At 43.7% G+C, this 21,315-nt stretch overlaps 1 protein-coding gene across 2 annotated transcripts in view; it reads left to right on the top strand.

The window, feature by feature from the left end:
* Positions 1 to 21,315, top strand: part of ELMO1 (engulfment and cell motility 1) — a 519,605-nt gene that overhangs the window by 147,808 nt on the left and 350,482 nt on the right. For both annotated transcript variants that reach the window (XM_021699424.1, XM_044920201.1), the window contains exons 5-6: positions 11,557 to 11,607; positions 15,955 to 16,124. In XM_021699424.1, the coding sequence (XP_021555099.1) occupies positions 11,557 to 11,607; positions 15,955 to 16,124 (221 nt within the window). The remainder of the gene's footprint in view (positions 1 to 11,556; positions 11,608 to 15,954; positions 16,125 to 21,315) is intronic.

Below are 21,315 nucleotides of genomic sequence, written 5' to 3'. Positions count from 1 at the left end.
ACTGTTAGTACAGCCACCTCAACATGTCATTTATCATCATTACACTTAATTAGGAATTATGGTAGCTATTAGACCTTATAATATATCTTGTTATTTCATGCGTTAATACAGGGGTCAACAAACTAGCCTGTGGGCTGAATCCAGGCTGCCACCTGATTTTGTAAATAAAATTTATTGGAACACAGCCATGCCCATTTATTTATGTATCATTGTTGCAGACCTTCTGACCCGCAAGGCTTAAAGTAAGTACTATCTGGCTCTTTCTGCAGAAAGCTGCTGATAACTGCATTGATAAAACAGCATGTATGTTACTCTGATACAATTTTAAAAGTATGTGCATAACTACTGGGTTTTGTTTTTTGTTTTTTGTTTTTTGCAAGCTTATGCCTTTTATTTATGCAGTTAAAGACATTATTCAGAGAAGGGATCCCCATAGGCTTCACCAGACTGCCAAAACCTCCATGATCATGGGGAAAAACAGAAAAGAGAGAGAATCTCTGCATCGTGATGTCCCAAGGCAGATGAACACAGTGGCCTGATCTGTGTTTCCCTTGCTTCAGATTCTCCTCCCCCTTCTTTGTCGGGCAAATTTTCCATATTTTCAGTGCCCAGTACTGAAGCTGCCCCTTCTTTATGAATGGCATGTTGTGTCCATACTGTGTGCAAGACAGAGGCTTCATTAGCACTAATTTAATCCCCACACCAGTACCATTTAGTCGAGGTGACTCTCTTTATGTGGCAATGAGGGAGGCCCAGATATGTTGTCCTGTGCATACGTCATTCATTTAGCAAATTTCACTGAGCACCTGCTATGTGCTCGGTGCTGTGCCAAGTGCCCAGGTGACACAGCTGTTAGTGGCGAAGCCATGCTTTGAATCCGGTCCTTCTGCGGCCAGTGTGTAGGTGGGTCACACCACAGCAGGTTACGTTCAGGGTGCCATGTGACACCACACTGTCCGTTTGAAGCGAGCCCGCAAGCTTGTTCACTCCTCCCTCCTTGGTGTCTCCAGCCCGGTTTGTTCCACAGCTCTATGCTACAGAGGTGTACATCTTGTTCTCTCTCCAGTCTGTTGTTTGCACTGGCCTTGCCTAGAATCGGCCGTGGAGTCAACATTTCCCCAGCTGTCACAGCATCCTTGGTGAACCCTGCCAGGGCCCTCCGAATGGCCCTTTAAAAGTGTGTGTTTTGCAAGCATGAGCTTCTTTCCTGTAAGTGGAAAGAAAGAAGCACTTCTTTTCTCCAGCACGTTGTGGGTTTCTGAGGCCACAGGCTGGAGCTTGCCAGCAACATTATAAGCTAGGTTTAAACATCTGCACGTGACATTGGATTGGGGGGTAGGTTAACATTGATGGCAGTGGAGAGGGGCTGTGGATCGAGTCTCTCTCAAATGGATGACCAAACAGGACTGCAGGGGAAGGACTGCTGCCTGTGTTCACTCCTGCTTGTGTTGGTTCCTCTGTCAAAACCAGCGAGGTTGCTCTCTCCCCCAGACACATAGATAATCTTCATTAGCTGGGTTGGGCAAATACCCACAGTAACTGGTATTTTTCCTGCTTTCTTTCCTCTTTTGCACCTGTTGCGAGTGAAGAGCATTGTTCATGCAGTTATCTACACAGGCCCCGGTATTTTTTTGGTGTATACACACACGTTATATTCCATCAATTTGCACTCATACTGCAATAGTATTTTGCAACCTACATTTTTCACTGCACAATATAATGTGACATGTTCGTGTATTATTAAACATTCTTTTATACCAGCACTTCAGTGGCTGTAGTATATATCATCGGTCTGCCTTAACCATATTTACTTAAGTTTTCCTTCCTATTAGGGAATCTTTGGGAGACTTTGTATATCAGTCAGGGTCCAGTCAGGATATAGAACCCATACCATTATTTGAACAGGAAAATTTTATTTTAAAAATTGGTAACTAGGGCGCCTGGGTGGCTCAGTTGGTTAAGCGACTGCCTTCGGCTCAGGTCATGATCCTGGAGTCCCTGGATCGAGTCCCGCATCGGGCTCCCTGCTCGGCGGGGAGTCTGCTTCTCCCTCTGACCCTCCCCCCTCTCATGTGCTCTCTCTCATTCACTCTCTCTCAAATACATAAATAAAATCTTAAAAAAAAAAATTGGTAACTAGTAGGAGCTGGTTAACTGCCAGGAAAGGGGTAAAAGAGGACTCTGATCAGAGTCCAGAAGAAGCAGTTGCCGCAGATCAGCTGTGGCCTCTAGTCCGAGGAATGGACAGTTGGAGAACTAAAGACCAAGAGAGGGAACTGCCCCTCTCCCCAGGGCTCTTCAAAGAGAGCCTGGCTGCCACAGGGACATCACCACCATGGTGAAGGATGCAGGCCTATGTTGGACCATAGAAGTGAGTCTGTTTCTGGTGGAGCTACTTAGAAGTGGCCGCTGAAGGGGGAAGTAGGGCAGGAGGCCTGAGGGCTTCCACATTAAATAATAATGGTGGATGGAAAGAGAACTGCCTTTCTCCGACCAGGCAAGATCGTTTTAGTGCCCTCTGCTGGAGAAGCTTAACATTCTCCTGGATGGCAAAGGGGAAATGCTTGGGTCCAGCTCTAGTATCCCAGAGTGGGGCCAAGAAAGCTGGGTTTTGAGATAAGACACAATAAATAATTAACTGGGATACTTGGCTTTGCTCTTAGTGTTTTTCTCCATTGTAACCAGTACTGCACTAGACATCCTTTGTAAGATGTCTGCATCTCCGGTGTTTCTGTAGGACAAACCCGTAGAATTTGATTTTGAACATTTTTAAGGCTTTTGTTAAACATGACAGAATCACCCACCAAAAATGTGGCCCTATTTCCTCTCCTTCAAGTTATGTATGCGAGGAAAGGCATATATTTTTGTCATAGCACTTAAGACTTACTAGCTTTTCAGATCTTGGGTTCTTGTATTAGCTCGTTACCTTGGAGACGAGAGATGCCTGAGGCCAGTGGTGCCGGGGCTGGAGACTGCAGGCTGGCCCCCGGTGACAGGAGGCGGCAGTGGGCTACAGGCATCCTTCATCCTCAGCCAGCCTCCTCCGACTCGCTGCTGCTGACAGAGTCATTTCTCTGAAACATCCCCTTCAGCACGATCAGTCATTTTGCTCAAAAGCCTGAAATGTTTCCTCTTGGTGTGTCGTACTGACAATGAAAGAGAAGAGAAGAGAATTGACCTTTGGCGCTGGGCCCCTTGACTCCATTCTGTTGATGAGGAAACTGAAACCAATTGACTTGCCCAGGGTCACATGGGAAGTTAGCTGGTTCAGGCCCAGCCTGGGCTTCCTTCCTTGAGGTCCACTGCGCTCTCCAGGCTCCCAGACTCCTGTCGGTCCATCAGGCTCACACCCTTACTGTTCTCCCAGGGCAGTACCTATAGTGAGAGAGATTTTATTAATACATGTCCTCATCCCCCCTGATGCTCACAGTCTGCCCTTGCTGGTGCTGATGCAGTCTGGATTGCTAAAATTATCCCCCTCAGCTCCTGTGTTCAAGGCAAGTGCCTCCTTTCACTTCAAGGCTGAGTCTGAGACTCACTTCTAAATAGTATCCTTCCATTACTTCTTCACAATTGGACTCAGTCAATTTCTGTCCTAGGGTGTCAGAGGGACCTGGATATGGATTGGATTTAACCTTGAGCTTTTGGTCCCTGGGCCTGGTCACCAGGTGAAGATAGGTGTGGGCTCATTTCTGCCACGTGAACTTGGCTGAGGAAGCAAGTAACTTCTCTGCCTTACTGAAAGGCTGCCTGGTTTTCGGCGACAGCGAACATCTAATAGTGCATGTTCCTTTAAGATAAGACAGCATGTTCTTCTCCAGAAAAACATATTGTTCTTCATCTCTGTCTTCTACAAGTGGTTGATTAAAATGCTAAGGGGGATAGGCATTGTACCCATGTTCTTCCCTTGGGCTCACTACATCCCTCTTGACTCCCTGGGCTCCTCCAAGCTGTCTGCCCACTTCTTTCCACTCCTTTTACCCGGGTCTCATTACCGATGGAAAGAGAGCAAACCGGTTCTTGTGCAACAGGCCCTCCACCTCCATGGTCTGTGTTTGCACACCACAAATAGGGAGTTAGTAGGTATCTTTCTTAACACCTGCCTTGTTCTTCCTTCTCTCCATTTTGGGAATTGTGTAAAGGATGTCTGGATGCTGTGAAAAATAAAGTGATGGAAGGAAAGCAACTGAGAATAGAATCTAGTTAGGGGCAGGAAAATAGAGCACAAGAGAAGTCAAACCCAAATCCTTCAATTAATGGGCGGAGATGACCTGCTCAAGCTGTCATGGGTGGTGAGGACATGGTCCCTGGTGGTAAGCGAACCTGGGAAAGGCCAGAATGTTAATTACAGGAAACGGGCATTTAGAAAATGTTGCCACCTTTTGTTTCTTATCCCTCTTCCTCACCCGCCGCCCCCCCCCCCCCCACCTCTCAGTCTCTTTTTCCTGGTTTCGGAGGTTCAGATTTTATTTTAGGGTATTTCTGACATCCCTCCTCAAATGGTAGACCGGTAGTCCTCTGTCTGGAGGCATTGCTCGGTAACCTAGCAACCAGTATATCATGTACTGTCCTCCGTTATTTCCTTCAGCCTGAAGATTTGAAGATCACTCAAACGGACACACAAAGGACAAAAGGGATCAGGTTTACATGCAAATTCAGTGTTTGTGCTGATTGAGTAATGGATGTAAAGAATGGCATTATTTAGTAGTAATACATCCAAGGTGAGGAGCCTGTCACATCTGGAGAGAGAGAGAGAGAGAAAAAGAGAGAGAATCACAAAGCCTTGTGATTCTCTACTTACGGAGTAGAAGCAGTAGAGCTGCCTGCCCTCCAGGAATCTGGATTTGCGGGGCCGTTAAGTGCCCTCTCCCCCTCTGGCCTTCTCTTTTCCTTGCTAAATAACAGAAACAGGGGTACCACTTGGATTTTTGACCAGGAAATAATTCTTAATTTGTCTGGCTAGAGAGAAAGTTGGCATACTGAGAAAAACAAATTTCAGAGGGAAAAACAGGAGAACAGTGACATTTTTCAGCAGGATCTTATTATCCAACCCACACAGAGGCCGAGTTGCTGAGCTAGTTCTGTGAAGAAACACAAAGACATCGTATTGAGATGACTGTGAATGTCAGGGGCTAGTCCAGTCTGGAACTGCTGAGCATGAGTAAATACGGCATCAGGGCTTTAGCTGGCTTTCACTCGGTCACTTCTTCTCATACACTGTGTGCAGTTGGGACATTTCCCTGAAGAAAGGTTCTTGCTGCTGCTTTTCTTCTCTTCGTTTTTGAGGACCTGGCATTAGTCTCGTTAGCCTCAGACTTTATTTCCTTGAAATTCAGAACACTTACTCTAAGTGTGCTGGGTAGTCTTTTGAATGAGACTGGGATGATTCTAAACTTTTTCGTGCATCCGAGTTATTTGGGATCATAGCGAAAATGCAGCATCCCAGGCCCCTGAGTCAGTGGCTCTGGATGGAGTGCATTTTAATGTGCACCTATGGTGACCCTAAAGCAGATGAACTGAAGATCGTGCAGAAAATGGAAGATTGAAGACTGATTTCCCAGAGAGGGGCAAGGGGCAGTCTCTTGGCCTGTGAATTGATGAATGCAGTTCTTCATTTTTGCAGAATACCCCTCTCCATGAGGGGGAAGGAGTTGACCCATTATTTTCTTTTCTTCCCCGCATGTTCTTATATGTCATTTAATGGTGATTTGAGACAAAGCTGGCCAGTGTATTGCTCACTGCAGTAAGGGAAAACACCGCCATGCAAAGCTTTGGCAGTGTCTCGGCAGGTGGAGGTCAGGTATTGGTCAGGGTTCCACTAGAGATGCAAAACCAGTAGGAGATATGTGCTAAGAGGTTGACTGCAGGGAATTGGCTTGCGTGATTGTGGAGGCTGGCTAGGCAGATCTGAAATCCATAGGGCAGACCTCAAATAATACTAGAATAAAATTCTAAACCTACTATGCACCTGGCCAAAGATGAGGCTTAACTCCTGTCTTCGGGAAATTCAATAAAGTGGAAGATTGAGGTGCTATATCTGCTTCGTGAAAAAGCTGTGGCCTCTACAGGGGGTAACCAACCCTGCACAAGCACATCTGTGTGACAAGAAGAAAAGAGGAAGAGGATACTCAGCGAAGGCCTTTAGTGGAGGTGAAGTTCAAAAGGGCCTTTTAATCTATAAGCCAGGGTTTCCCAGGAGAGAAGAAACAGCACAGTGCAAAGGACAAGACATCCTCACGGAACAGAGAATAGTCCTGTGTGGTCACTTATGAGCCTGGGATGCACAAAGAATGGAAAGATATGATACTTATGAGGTAGACTGGCCGTGAGCCACTTAAAGAGGGAGGGGCAGGTGTACGTGGTGTGAAATTCCAGCTCTGATTTGCTGCCCATGAATGTGTCCCTTCTCTGAGGCAGCCAATTGGACAGTATGGTAGCCATATTTGTGCTTAATGCTTCTACTCCGTAAGTAGAGAATCACAAGGCTCATGCTTTGGGAACAAAAGTGGTATGTCTTCCTTCATTAGAAAGGAGTGCAGGAATTTCCTTATAAAAACTTCCTAAAAGACTCGTAAACTCTTCAGTGCAAAACATCAACTTTTCATCCAAAGATTCTTTGAATCCCTCGATTGGAAATTCTCTGCTCTTAACCCCATGATCCATACATGCTTTGAAAGACTAGCCGAAATCAAACTTCCAATTCTCAATAAATTCTGATGTTACTTTCTGTGATGGTCTTTTGATACACCGATTTGACTAGGCTACCATCCCTAATTATTCAATCAAATATTCATCTAGGTGTTACCGTATAGGTATTTGCAGGTGTGATTAAAGTTGATAATCAGTTAACTTTAAGGGAGATTATCCCAGATAATCAGGATGGGCCTGATTCTATAGATTGAAAGGCCTTAAATTCTACCAAGGCACAGTAGATTCAGCCTTTACCCCAGAGTTCCAACCTACTCTTCCTACAGGTCTGCCCTATGGATTTCAGATCTGCCTAGCCAGCCTCCACAATCACGCAAGCCAATTCCCTGCAGTCAACCTCTTAGCACATATCTCCCACTGATTTTGCATCTCGAGTCTAATACCCATGTGCCAGGCCACAGGTATTTGCTGTTTTAGAAAGAGTATCACAGTAGTGACTGTAGCAATAGTGACCTAACATTGACTCTCAGGGAGGTGACATTCTGAGCGCGCGCGCACACACACACACACACACAGAGCGCTTACTGAATGCTTGGAGGACTACATCAAGGAATGCCTCTCCAAAACAGAGGTAGAGGCCCAAGAATGATAAAGCAGCGAGTGCCAGCTTCCCAGCCTTTGAGGTGCAACACACTGTGGGCCACAACTCCTTAGCTACGTTGGTCTGTTGACAGAAGACGCATACTTTTGCGAATATTTGTTATCCTGCTGCGTGCGCGCTACTGAATTTAGGGTCTTAGACTTAGGATAAATTAGATTATAGTATTATTTTTATTGATCAGATTACATAGAGAGACTAGCTGAAAACAAATAAAGAGGTGCAGCACTGTACTTTTTGGATGGTATTTTTGTGCCTTAATAAAACAGCCAACTTTATTTTTTTGAGTGTTTGCCACGTGCCAGGCACTGTTCCGAGCACCGTAAATAGATGATTTCTGGTACTCCTCAGCACGACCTTTGGAGAGGGGAACTATCCCCATGGTGCCGCTGAAGGAGCTAGCACAAAGGACAGCTGCGTCACTTGTACCGGACTCCCCCGGTAAGAAGTGAAATGTGGGTCACATCCAGACTGTCCTGCCTGGAGACCCCGCTCTGCACTGATGCGCCATGTGGCTTGGATGGAATTTATAACATCAGGGCAAGCACAAGCCCTTTCCTTTGCTGCCCAAGTTCACATCTCTCTCGGAGAGTGGAAGGCGGCATGAGCCGGGGGAGAAGAGTGCGATGTGGCTGGTTCTCCTGGCTTTCCCTTTGGGTCTCATCCACCTTTCTGCTGGGACCTTAACGTTTTCCATGCATATTTCACAGCTCTTCTACGTATCTGCTTTTATTCCAAAATGCCAAACACTCTTTTAAGAACAACTCTTTCAGAGGCAGGGAAAAGAGAGAAGGAGAATGAACTGCTGCCCAAGGAGACAGGCGGAGGGATGGGGCCTGCTGTCTGTCTGACGGTGGCAGTCACTCTCGGTCTGAGCCAGTTCTAGGCCAGGCTCAGCGTCTGTGTCACCTGTGGTTCTTACTGTTCTCTAAGCAATGCCTTGTTCTCCCCATTTGAGGGAAGAGAAGACTCACATCAGAGTGGTTAAGTAGCTTGCACAGAGCAGACACAGCTGGTGCGAGGTAGATGAGGAATTTGAACCCAGCCCTGCTCGTCAGTGGTTATAATACTGCTTTTGTTTTCAGCAAACAACCCTCAAGACCCTTTCTTCAAAGAGCTCATACTTCGATCCCAGAAAGCCAGGAGTCAACGTTGCAGGAGTCAACATGGGGGCCAGCTGCTTGATTTTACCGCAGTCATGCCCCCACCCTGTGTCCTGTATCTGTGGCCTCACAGGGAGCCTCTGAGAATCTGCAGGGCATTTGTTAATGCCATGCTTAACTTCTTTGCTCTCGTGGATGTTGACCAGTTGATGAGGATAATGCCCCTCTTAGGATAAAGGCAAGATCTTTGTCTTCTTCCAGAGCGAAAGAGCACAGCTTCTGGTGTCACAGCTCCCCTTCCCTCCAGGATGGGTTTGCATCTCCCTTCCCCCTCCATGATGTTGAGCAAGTGACTTACCTTCTCAGCAACTTTGGTTTCTTATCTTTAAAATGGGCATGGAGTTGGGGACACCTGGCTGGCTTAGTCAGTAGAGCATGCAACTCTTGATCTTGGGCTTGTGAGTTTGAGTCCCACATTGGGTGTAGAGACTCCTTTAAAAAAATTCTTTAAAAAACCGGGCATAGAGTCATTACGATGGTTAAATAAGGATGACAACAAAACCCAACAATCCTTCAGCTCAGTGACTTCCAATAAATGTTTATTGCTATTATTAGGAATGCTTTACCCCCACCCCAAATTTCCATGAGGAGATATTATCCTAAATCCTCCTGGCTGCTTTTATCAGCAGGGCCTCTTTTTCTTCTTGATAAGCTCTTTGGAAAGAATAAACTGGGCCCCTCTTTCCTCTGGGAAGGAAACTGCTTTAGGTCTTACCTCAACAGGTCTGCCAACCTGAGGGCCCAGTTCGCTGACTACTGGTTCTCACTCTGAGCCTTGTTCTCCATGAAAACTAATAAAGGGGATATTTTAGGTTTTTCATCTTCTGACTCTCTTCTTTCTCAATTCATTTAGAACCAGAGCAGGAAAGAGGTATACTGTGTGTTCAGCTTCCTTAATATTCTATCATGAGTCTTTGCTCTCTTCCTCTCCCAGTTCTCATAGAGCCACAGAACTTTAGGATTCAAAGATTTTTTAAATGACTGAAATTAATTTCACCATTCCTGCCCCCTGGTGTCATTCAACCCTTGCTGGACACTTCCAGTAATGAGGAGCTTGCTTTTTCAAGAGGCAGCGCAGGGTGTCTGGGGGGGGGGGGGGGGGGGAGGAGGCGGGGATGCTCTAGATTGGGCTGGAATTGCCCAAGGTGGGTGGTTGGATCTGGCAGAGTGGGGCTTTCAGGCCATCCTGTACTCGGTATAAAACATTCAGATTAGATTTTCTTTGGGAGACAATACGGGCCTGAAGCCTGCTCCCTTTCAGGTAATTATTTTAGAAAATTCCTTTTCCAGTAAGTAGTCAGAATTGGCTGAGGGAGAGAGCGAGTGTTCTATGTGTTCTTTGGCATCTTATCCTGAGAAATTTCCCACCACCTCAGTGTACCTGCTGAGCAAATTCTAGCTTTGTGGCTTGTCCAGAATGATGCAGGACAATGAGCCTCATGGCACTTTATTAACTTCCTGGCCTCTGTGCTCCAGAGTGGGGCATGTGCTTGTGTGACTTCCATCAGGTCACCTCCTGAAAGCTGAGTGTGGTGCGTACTCTGGTGGCAGGAAATAAAACTGCCAGGGAAATTCTCCTTCCAATGCCGGAGATGCTAAATGACAGCTTCAGAACACTCACCTCAAATATACCTGCTAAGTGGAGGAAGACTGATTTGGGATCTGCTTATTTATGCTGTTTGTTCTTAACATTAAGGTGACATGCAGGGGGCCCTGGGTGGCTCAGTCGGTTAAGCGTCTGCCTTTGGCTCAGGTCATGATCCCAGGGTCCTGGGTTCGAGCCCTGCATCAGGCTCCCTACTCAGCGGGGAGCCTGCTTCTCCCTTCCCCTCTGCCACTCCCCCTGCTTGTACTCTCTCAAGTAAATAAATAAAATCTTTAAAAAAAAGGCGACATGCACTTAAAGCCGGCAAATGTTAAGAAACCAAACTCCTGAATAGAACCTTTACAAAAAATAGCTTTACTGAGAATTCACATTCCTCCAAATTCACTGTTTCAGATGTTCAGTTCAGTGGTTTTTAATGTATTCATAGGTTTGTGAAATCACCACCACAATCAATTTTAGAACATTTGCATCACCTGGAAAAGAAACCCTGTGACTGTCAGTATTCATTCCCATCCCCTCCCCGCCCCCCCACCGCCACGAGCCCCTGGAAACCACTAATCTCCTTTCTGTCTCAATGGATTTGCCTATTCTGGACATTTCATACACATGGAATCATAACATATGTGGTCTTTGCATCAGGATTCTTTCACTTAGTGTAATGTTTTCAAGGTTCATTCATGTTCTAGCATGTATCGATACTTCTTTTTATTACCCAATAATATTCTGTTGAATGGGGATATCACAGTTTGTTTATTCATTCGTCAGTTGATGGACATTTGGGTTGTTTACAACTTTTGGCTATTATGAATAATGTTTTTGTGAGCATTCATGTACAAGTTTTTGGGTAAACGTATGCTTTAATCCTAGCAGAATTGCTAGGTCATATTTTCTAAATAACCTTTCTTTTTTATTATTATTAACATATAATGTATTATTTGTTTCAGGGGTACAGGTCTGTGATTCATCAGTCTTAACGCAATACACAGTGCTCACCAGAAGCACATACCCTCCCCAATGTCCATCACCTAGCCACCCCATCCCTCCCACCCCCCTCCACTCCAGCAACCCTCATTTTGTTTCCTGAGATTAAGAGTCTCTTATGGTTTGTCTCCCTCTCTGGTTTCTTCTTGTTTCATTTTTTCCTCTCTTCCCCTATGATCCTTTGCCTTGTTTCAAACTTGCTTTTTTTTGTTTGCTCTTCTTGGGCCCCATATTCTTATTCTTTGTATTTATATTCACTTCTGTGCTGAATGCTGCCTATGACTTGATATAAAGGTAATACATCTGAGACCCAGTTTAAAGTTCTTTGTAGAAATAATTAAAAATTACTCAATAATTTTGAGAATAAAGTGACAATAAACCGAATCATAAGAATTCTTATCATATAGTGTTACTGCTAGATTATTTTTGCCTTTGCTCTCTTTTTTTTTTACCAAGCTTCTAAAATTTGAAGATTTACGTATTTTATTTTTCTTTTCCAGAATCGCAATGAAATAAAAAATGGCACTATCCTTCGATTAACCACATCTCCAGTAAGTTGATCTTAGTGTATAGCTTTCCAGTAAATACTTTGCTCTCCAGTTCTGCTATATGTGATTATGAGATGTTAATTTTTGAGGGTGACTTGAGTGCAAAACAGAAGGTCTCTGGAATGTCCTCACATGTGGATTAGCAGGAATGCCCTTCCTTATATTTCCCATTACAGAGGAGGAAGCTTTTATTTCAGGTTAAGTGCAAGTAAACTGACTTTAAGGTTTGAGTTTGGTGGTCATTTCAATAATTCTTGTATTACAGGTGGGATAACTCAGCTCTCCTGATGGGTTTTCACCCACCTGCCCAACACATCCACCTAAAGCCATCTAAGCAAATTCAGTCAACAAACAAAGCAAACCAAACCAAAGACAACCCATTGCCTCTCTTTAAAGTCAGGGTGTGTCTATGTGTAAAAGTGAGAGAGAGTGTTGAAGCATTTTCTAGTTTTGGCCAGTTATGACGATTCATAATAATGTAGTTTGAGAAATATTTGCCACTTAATCTGTTTCATTGACAGCTGATTCTAGATAAAAACACTTTAAAGTCTTCCAAATAAAAGCTGCTAAACAAAATGCTATAGAATATTTAGACTACTGTAGCTGGCTGTGTAGCTTATCTTCATTTTTCTTACTTGCTTGTAGATACTTTGGATAGTAACATTAGCATATTTAAACTGGATTATTTCACAGTGCATTTTATTGCTTTCCTAAAAAATAATCTGCACAAAATACACCAAGTGTTACTATTTTTACTCTGCATATGTGACAAAAACTGTGTCTAAATCTTATTTTCAGTTTCCACTGAAGCCATGTGGTAGGCTAAAAATAAATTTAAAAATTGGGAAAAGCATCTGGCTAAAGTTAAATTGTGGGTACTGTAACTACCACACATTCTTCTTGTTGAAAATTACATTAGAGAGGCTTAAAAACTCCTAAACATTTTACCCAATAACATCTTGAACCTAAACACGGCGACAAGCTCGATAGAATGCATGGCTGGAGTTGGCCAAAACGTCTTCTGATGCCTTCTTTCCAATTACTGGAAATTATCATTCATGCTCATTTTTCAGTGGCCACATGATGAGCTGAGACATTTTTGTCTGACTTAGCATTGACCTTACTGTAGTCAGCATGAATTAATGCTAAGTTGACCTTTCGAGACCACCGTTTCAGCTGATTTTTGTAGTTGCTGTTTATCCTGTTACAATTGCTCGTCTGCTTGCCGGGCAGAAAGAGTACACCTTGCCTTTTGTTAGGTCTTAGAACTAGAGAGGCTTGGTTTTTACACCGAGATCTCTAAGCCAAAGAAGACGTTAGTTCTTTTTTTTTTTTTTTTATTGCCATGGATTCGTGAACATTTCCACAATGTAAGCCACTCCTCCGAAGAAGGTTAGGTGTTTGGCAGGGTGACGTTTTTCGGCGTCCCGAAAGTCCGTGCTCTTCAGGTCATGACCTTCACATTCCCAGCACGGTGAATGGTAGGATGTGGACGCCACTGCGCAGGGCAGCATCATAAGATGGGGTCCACCGACAAGAGGCTGGGTTACGTGTTCTAAAGAGCAGGGGTCCCCAAGCCTGAATCATTGGTGGAACTCTAAACATGCTGATGTTTGGGCCTCTACAGAGAAGCTGAATTACTATATCTAGAGGAGGTCCAGGAATCTGCATGTTAAACAAGCATTTTACGATTTGGCTGTTAGCCCTAGGGTCTAGAATTGGACATTATTCTAGAAGCAAGATATTTTGGCTCTATAAAGTTCACTTGTTAGTAGATTTTTTTTTTTAAAGATTTTATTTATTTATTTGACAGAGAGAGAAACAGCGAGAGAGGGAGTACAAGCAGGGGGAGTGGGAGAGGGAGAAGCAGGCCTCCCACTGGGCAGGGAGCCAGATGCGGGGCTCGATCCCAGGACTCTGGGATCATGACCTGAGCCGAAGGCAGACGCTTAACGACTGAGCCACCCAGGCGCCCCAGTAGATTTTTTTTTTATTATTTTATGTTTAACTGAAAAATATGGGTTAGCATATGCTAACTCTTTCACTTTTATACACACAAAAAATGTTAAAAAAATAGAACCGTCTCCATCAAATTCGCTAGGAAGTGTTAGTGTACCATCAAGAAATGAGCAAATGGTGTTACGCCATAAAGATGTTCCGTTCTTTCATCTACCTTGGCTGAACTCTCCCTGTAGCCAGACAGAACGCACACACCCCTACATGTGTGTGCACATTTATGCTGCTTTAGGTAACGTGCATCTGTGCTGACTTCTGCCTCTGTGACCTCGGCCAAGTTATAGAACTTCCCTTGCACTTCAGTTTCCTGTGTACGATGAAGATGGTGAGGACACCTGCCTGATAGGATTACTGTGTAGATTAAATGAATTCCTTCATGAGGGTATTTAGAAGAGTGGCTCATAAAAAGCCCCAGGTAACTTCCGCTGTTTTTATTACTAGTATTAGCAGCACCCAACACTGTTAGTTAGAATTAATACTGACAGTGAGATAATCTTTGAGTACTCCTTATTATCATCATCTGTACAGTAAATGCCGACGTCCTGCTTGGAGAAAAATGTATTTTTCGAGCAATTCAAAGTCATCCACTTGGGTTAAATATATGTTAATGCTGCATGTCCATTTGGAAATCGTAAGAACAGCGTATCTTTGAGTGATTTTAGAAGATGAAGTGATTCTTGCTCAACCCTCCATTCTCCCTCTTAAAAACATGGGATTTAGGGTTGGGGTGATTTGTCAGATATCTAGGGATCTGTGAATGAGTAGAGAGAGTTCTCGTTCTCCTCCTTCCTTGGCCCCCTCCTTATTTCTGATGCAAGGTGTCAGTTGGTGGTTATAACTACAATGGGAGACCACTGTGTGTCTCTGACCAAGTGGGGGAGGGGGCGTGGGGTTCATTCCTGTCTTGGTCCCTGGAGGGTTGGCATTAGTTTCCCTGCTGGGTCCCCTTCCCTTCTGGGTGCTACTTCCAGGTGAAACGAAAGGGGGACCTGGGCTGTGGAACCTGTTGCGGTGGAGAACCTTTGCTGTCAGAACCTGTGTGGATTCTCTTCTTTCCCTCTGCAATCTTGACCCCGTTAGAGCTCACATGGGGCTCCTTGGGGAGTTCTCATGAGTTTCTGTTCAGAAGATAACCTCACTGTTGGGGACAACTGTGCCCTCTTCCCCTTTCTCTGAAATATAACGAGCTTCAAAGGAAAAAGCAAGTGCCCAAGAGGGAGAATATGAGGATGGCAATGGCACATTGCAGTTTTGAGTTAGATAATAAGTACAGCAGATGTTGAGTTATTTCCATTAAGCAGAAATACAGGCAGAAAAATTTAGTATTTTATTTTTCTTCCTGTCTGCCCCAACTGAAAAGTAGATATGAAAACCATTACTGGATGAATGAGAAATAGAAACGGCAAGTTATTATCCAGAAGGTCAGCTCCTCCAATATATTTCCATTCCTCCCTGCCCGGCGTGTCGTAGCCAAGGGCAGATACCTTAAAAAGAAGTCTAATTATAGGCAAAGCGGCTGATTTGGTTTCCAAATTATTTTGTTTGATATTTATGCAGTAATTAGCCAATGCATGTGAAACACATGGCATTGAAAAGTGAAATTTAGGGCGCCTGGGTGGCTCAGTTGGTTGAGTGACTGCCTTCGGCTCAGGTCATGATCCTGGAGTCCCGGGATCGAGTCCCACATCAGGCTCCCTGCTGAGCAGGGAGTCTGCTTCTCCCTCTGACCCTCCCCTCTCTCATGTGCTCTCTCTCATTCTCTCTCTCAAATAAATAAATAAAATCTTTAAAAAAAAAAAAAAAGAAAAGTGAAATTTATAAGCACCATTTTGTTGTGCTGGAAAATTTTCAGTAACTGGGAAAGATTATTTGGGTGTCTAATGAAGCTTCTGAACACGGCATGTAGGCAGTTATTACTCAGAATATTGACTGAACAGGTGCTGCATAAATTTGTGTAATTGCTTAACTAAGCAAATAGCTTTTTTTGTCATTTGTAGATAATAATTTTACTTAAAAGGTAAACATTTTCCCCATTTTCCCCTCCTCACTGCCACTCCGGTTCTGTTTCAGGGGCTTTATTGTTTTTGTGCTCTTGCTTTTCCAAGGGATGGAAATATGGGCTCTGTCAGGAAGGCAGTTGATTCCCATCATGAAATTAACAGCTGTCGCCTGAAGATGGAGTCATTATGGTTGGAAACCTGCCCCCGGTATAGAGTATGCCTATGGTCTTGTGCTTTTGGCCTCTGTAGCTTCGTTTTTCAATGAAACGGTAATTTTTTGTCCGTTGTGGTTTCCTCTGTGCATACTCTTCCTTTTGTTTTCATCCTCGATGAGGCTCAAAATGCCCAGCAGCTGCATGAACGAATCCAGTCGTCGAGTATGGATGCCAAGCTGGAAGCCTTGAAGGACTTAGCCAGCCTTTCCCGGGATGTCACGTTTGCCCAGGAGTTCATAAATCTCGATGGCGTCTCTCTCCTCACGCAGATGGTTGAAAGCGGCACCGAGTAAGCACCTTTTACTCAGACTTCGAGGCTGTCCTGTTCTTTCCAGTATTCTGGGTTATTTGTTCCTTTCCTTGTACTTGCAGTTTCTAGTTTTAAAGACCAGAGATTGACTGCTCCCCCCACCCCACAAAATCCTTATGTTTCGAAGTCTTAGACCAGCTCAAAATAACATCCCTGAAGTAATTTTTAAAAGATTATCATTTGAGGGGCACCTGGGTGGCTCAGTTGGTTAAGCATCCGACTCCTGATCTCAGCTCAGGTCTTGATCTCGGGGTCGTGGATTCAAGCCCCACGCCGGGCTCTGTGCTGGGCATGGAGCTTACTTAAAAAAGTTATCATTTAAATGATGAAGTGTATATCCTTAATTATTTAAAATTAAATACAATAAGTATTTGTTAAGTACTGTGTATAAAGAGTGGAAGTCGGTAGAATTTAAGAAGATGTGAGCCTTGCCATTAAAAAAACATATGGTGGCAGAATTCAACTGAGGTATAATTCCTTCTGAGAGCGGGGGAGTCCAGAGGTTGGACCAGTTACAGCTCATGGAACTTGACAGAGGAGGTGTCAGTGAATGGGCCTGGAAGGAGTTTGAGTTCTGTCACAATCAAGAGAGGGATGGGCATTTCTCCTTGGGGAGCTCCCCTTCTCAGGGAAGGCTTTGATTCTGTGGTGTGATTGGGGAGTATAAGGAGCAGGATGGGGCTAGCTCTTACACGTGTGGACAGATAACTCCCCTGACCACCGAACGCCAGGGTAGGGTCCACATGTAGCTGCTCATTCCCGTATGGTCAGGTGCTACTGGCATTCACTATTAGAGCATGTAAATTAGAGCGTGTGAAGATGCTATGGCAGTTAATTGCATATTAATATGCGAAATCAGTGATGTGCAAAGTTGGTATAGATATTTATGGGGAAAGAGTTAAATGTCACTGAGAATTGGTGTTTAAGCCTGGGCCATTTAGATGTCTCTTCAGTACCTGGTGATGCAAAGAATGAACTGTTGACTGTGCATGTTGCAGACCCATCTTGACCCTCTCCCTTCCTTCATTCTTTTGTTCCTTCGTTCCTTCCTTCCATCTCCTACACGTGGCCTCTGCAGGTGGCACTTGTGACAAATTCTTTTTTTTTTTTTTAATCGGCAAGCAGGCTTGGGTGATTTGGAAAGGGTCGATTGTAGACAGGTATCGTTTATTTTTTTAATGAGGGCTAATTAAATTTTTGGTGAACATCAACTTGGAGCAGAGCAGGGAAACTCAAATTCTGGGTGTTACGGGAATCCCGGTGTGCCTTTTATAAATTGGAGATGGAGTTTGCAACGGCTCAAGGGAAGCTGAATAAATTTTTGGATCTCAGGGGCCTGACCAAGGAAAAGGAGAAAACGTTTTACCCGTGTTGGAGGCTCCAGGCTGAGGTCTAGTGTGGAGTGTATCTGATCCCTCATTCTTTGGTACAAATGAGCAGGGGAGTGGGAGTTGTAATTATAAACACCTTCACTGGTCACTGTGGATGACTTCACGTGGTTGCCGCATACGGAAGGTCCTTTTTCATGCCCATCACTGATTCTGGTGGGACAGTGAGCCCTGGGGGGTTCAGCCTCAGTCACATTTACAGCGTGTTAAATGAAAATGTAAAAATGCCCCCCCCACAATTATTATCTGAGTCCCAGCCATTGATGTATCAAAAGCAATCAATGTACTAGAACTGGTCGTAATGTAGCCTGCTAATACTTGGTGCTTCTGCCATGGATACCTAAGTATCCAGGGGCTTACACATTTGAACATTCAGAATGATACTGTGTTAATGCTTCCAAATTTAGCAGAATTGCAATCATAATTGCAATTACAGTGTGAAATACACTGAAAGCAGGGGTCCATGTGATTTGTACCCTGAATAGAGATCTGGGGCTGAGCTCTGGGACCTCCAAGGCTGGCAGTTACATATTTTGACAATGAGGAAAAATACATGTTAGGAGCTTCAGTTTTGTTTTTTTGTTTTGTTTTGTTTTGTTTTGTTTTGTTTCCATTATATTTGTTTGCTAGGGCTGCCATAACAAAATTTCACAGACTGGGTAGCTTAAACAACAGAAATTTATTGTCTCATAGTTTCGGGGGCTGGAAGTCCAAGATCCAGGTGTTGGCAGCATTGGTTTCTTCTGTGGTCTCCTCGGTTTGCAGATGGCTGCCTTCCGGCTCTGCCCTCATGTGGTCTTTCCTCCACTCATTCCTCACGTTTCTCTGAGGGTCCACATTTCCTTTTCTTATAAAGACACCAGTCAGATTGGATTAGGAGACACCCCTCACAGCCTTATTTTAGCTTCATCCCCTCTTTAAAGGCTCTGTCTCTAACTACCATCCCATTCTGAGGGACTGGGGGTCTGGGACTCAACATAGGAATTCTAAGGGGACACAGTTTAGCCTGAACACTCCTCAAAGGGACACTGCCCTTTCTGCTTGAGAAGAAAAAGAGTGAACACTGATGCTATGTATTTGTCTTGTCAACATTATTACTTATTATCTGTGTCATTGCCTTGCTCTGTAACTCATCTCGACCTGTAGAGGGGCCCCAAAGAACCACTACTCCCCAGACTGAGGATTGGGGAGGCATGTCTGAATTCTTTCTCCATGTTGCACATGGATAACCAGAGAGGACGTTGACACCGCATGTGCTTTATGTGAACTGCGATCATTGAATTCCTTTCTTTGAAAAGCGTGTTATAGTTACTAGTATTTTAACGATTTGTAATCCGTAAGCCATGTTGATTTGTTCCATGCAGCCAGGTTTCAGACAGACAAACAACTCAAGGCCAGATCTTGGGTGAGTTTCCGGTTTGCATTTATCTCTTATGCTTTCCTGTTGCCCTCTGTTACGGGAAGGAATGGTGTCTCTCTGGCTCATGTTTGGTGTCCTCCTTACCGTCTCGCATCAGTTCAAAGTCATGCTACTTTGGGGGATGGAGGAAGGAGGCACTGGAACCATGCAGCCTCCTGCCTCTTCTGCTGGGTTCCGCAGCTCATGTCAAGCTGCTCATTTGATGCCCAGCTATTTTTCAGATCTTTTGCTCAGATTAAAAAGATGAGAGAAAGACATTTTTCTTATAAGGAAACCTGGCTTCTCAATTAAACTTAAAGCAAGACTTTAATTAATTAACAGGAAACTTTGGGAATAGAAACTGTACAAATTAAATAGATCCTGCAATTTGGAATGCAGTTAGTCATGACTCCTGGGCAGATTTCCAGCTGGGGAAGGCAGAGGTTGCCTAAGCAGGACCTGTGGAAATTTTTAGGAAACACTGAAGAAATGCAGCTGGAATTTTTCCCCTTACTTGGAGCCATAATGAGATTCAGAGATTACTCACCTGCTTGTCATTACTCAAGGTCTCTCGTTCCAGTTGGTCCCAGGAGGGGCCGTGGGGCAAAATGGGCAACATAGGAGCAATGAGAGTGTCACTTTGGCAGAGCACAATGTTTTAAACCTGAATTGAATTTTTCCATCCTTGTGGAATTTTGAAATTCCATTCCTAGTTTAAGCTTGAAACATATGTGTGGAAGGAAGTGAAGCTGTGGGGAAACGTGTTGGCTCAACCTGAGCAAGGCAATGGTGTCAGGTAAGGAAAGTCAAGGAATGGACAGTGCTTTTTAAAAAGCAGGTATTAAGAGTCTTCTCAAGGGGTTAATATCCAAAACATATAAAGAGCTCATACAGTTCAATAACAAAAAACAGCCCAGATAAAAGATGGGCAGAACATCTGAATAGACATTTTTCCAGAGGATACATACAGATGACCAACAGGTACTTGAAAGATGCTCAATGTAACTCATCATCAGGGAAATGCAAACCAAAACAACAATGAGATGTTCACTTACAACTGGATGTAAGTCATCCTTCAGGATGACTACTGAAGACAAGAAATAATGAATGTTGGAGAACATGTGGAGAAAGTGAACCCTTGTGCACGGTTGGTGGGAATGTAAATTGGTGCAGCCATTCTGGAAAACAGTGTGGAGGTTCCTCAAAACATTAAAATTAAAACTACCATATGATCCAGCAATTCAGCGACTAGGTGTCTATCTGAAAAATAATGGAAACATTAATTTGAAAAGATACACACATTCCTATGTTCGTGGCAGCATTACTTACAATAGCCAAGATATGGAAACAACCTAAATGTCTACTGATCACTGATGGATGAATGGATAAAGAAGATGAGAAATATAGATATAATGGAATACTACTCAGCCATTTGTGACCACATGGATGGACCTAGAGGGTATTATACTAAGTAATATAAGTCAGAGAAAGGCAAGCACCACATGATTTCACTTACACAGGGACTCTAAAAAACCAAACCCAGAGTTATCATTACAGAGGGAACAGGTTGATGGTTGCTAGAGAGGAGAGGGCTTGGAGGGTCAGCAAAATGCGTGGAGGAGATCAAGAAGCACAAATGTTCAAGTACAAAATAGATAAGTTACCGTGATGTTATGTACAGCATGGGCGAAGTAGGCAATAATATTGTATTAACTTTGTATGGTGACAGATGGTAAGTAGACACTGTGGTGATCGTGTCACAATGTATACAAACGTGGAATCACTATGCTGTACACCTGGAACTCACATAATATTGTATGCCAGTTACATCTCAATAAACAAAAAAGGTCTCTCCGAAATGAGGTATTTTATTTTAATTGAAAGAAAAAAAATCATACCTGCCACCCTAAGTCCAGTGTAGTGAATAACACTGCCTCTCTTGGGCTTTCAATAAAACATCCTTGTTCTTTGTCTATGCCTACGCACCCAGTCAAGTGGACAGTTTATCCTGTGTCCATCCAGTGCTAAACAGAAGAACAGGGGGAACATTTCCAAGAACGAAAGGGCAAGATTCTTACAGTTTCCTTCCCACTTGGCTATGTGACAGGAAAATTATGCTGTTGGAGTATGAGTAAGCTGTAGCACCACCCTGGTCAGAAAAGTCAAGAGAGAAGAAAAGTTAAATTCATGTATTTACAAAAAAAACTCAAGACAGTCTTTCGAATTAGCTTTCTCTCCTGAACAAAAAATTATGTTATTTAAAAAATAAATATAAGTAAACAGGGAAGGAGAAATAAGAATCATTTGTAATCTGCCTTCCCAGAGATATTTTTAACATCATTGGTGTATATCCTTTTTGTATTTCTTGTATTTGCTTTTTCTT

This window comes from Neomonachus schauinslandi, chromosome 12 (assembly GCF_002201575.2).
Source record: "Neomonachus schauinslandi chromosome 12, ASM220157v2, whole genome shotgun sequence".
Lineage (NCBI taxonomy): Eukaryota > Metazoa > Chordata > Mammalia > Carnivora > Phocidae > Neomonachus > Neomonachus schauinslandi.
Note: the sequence above shows the minus strand (reverse complement) of the source record. Positions and strands in the feature narration are given on the sequence as shown.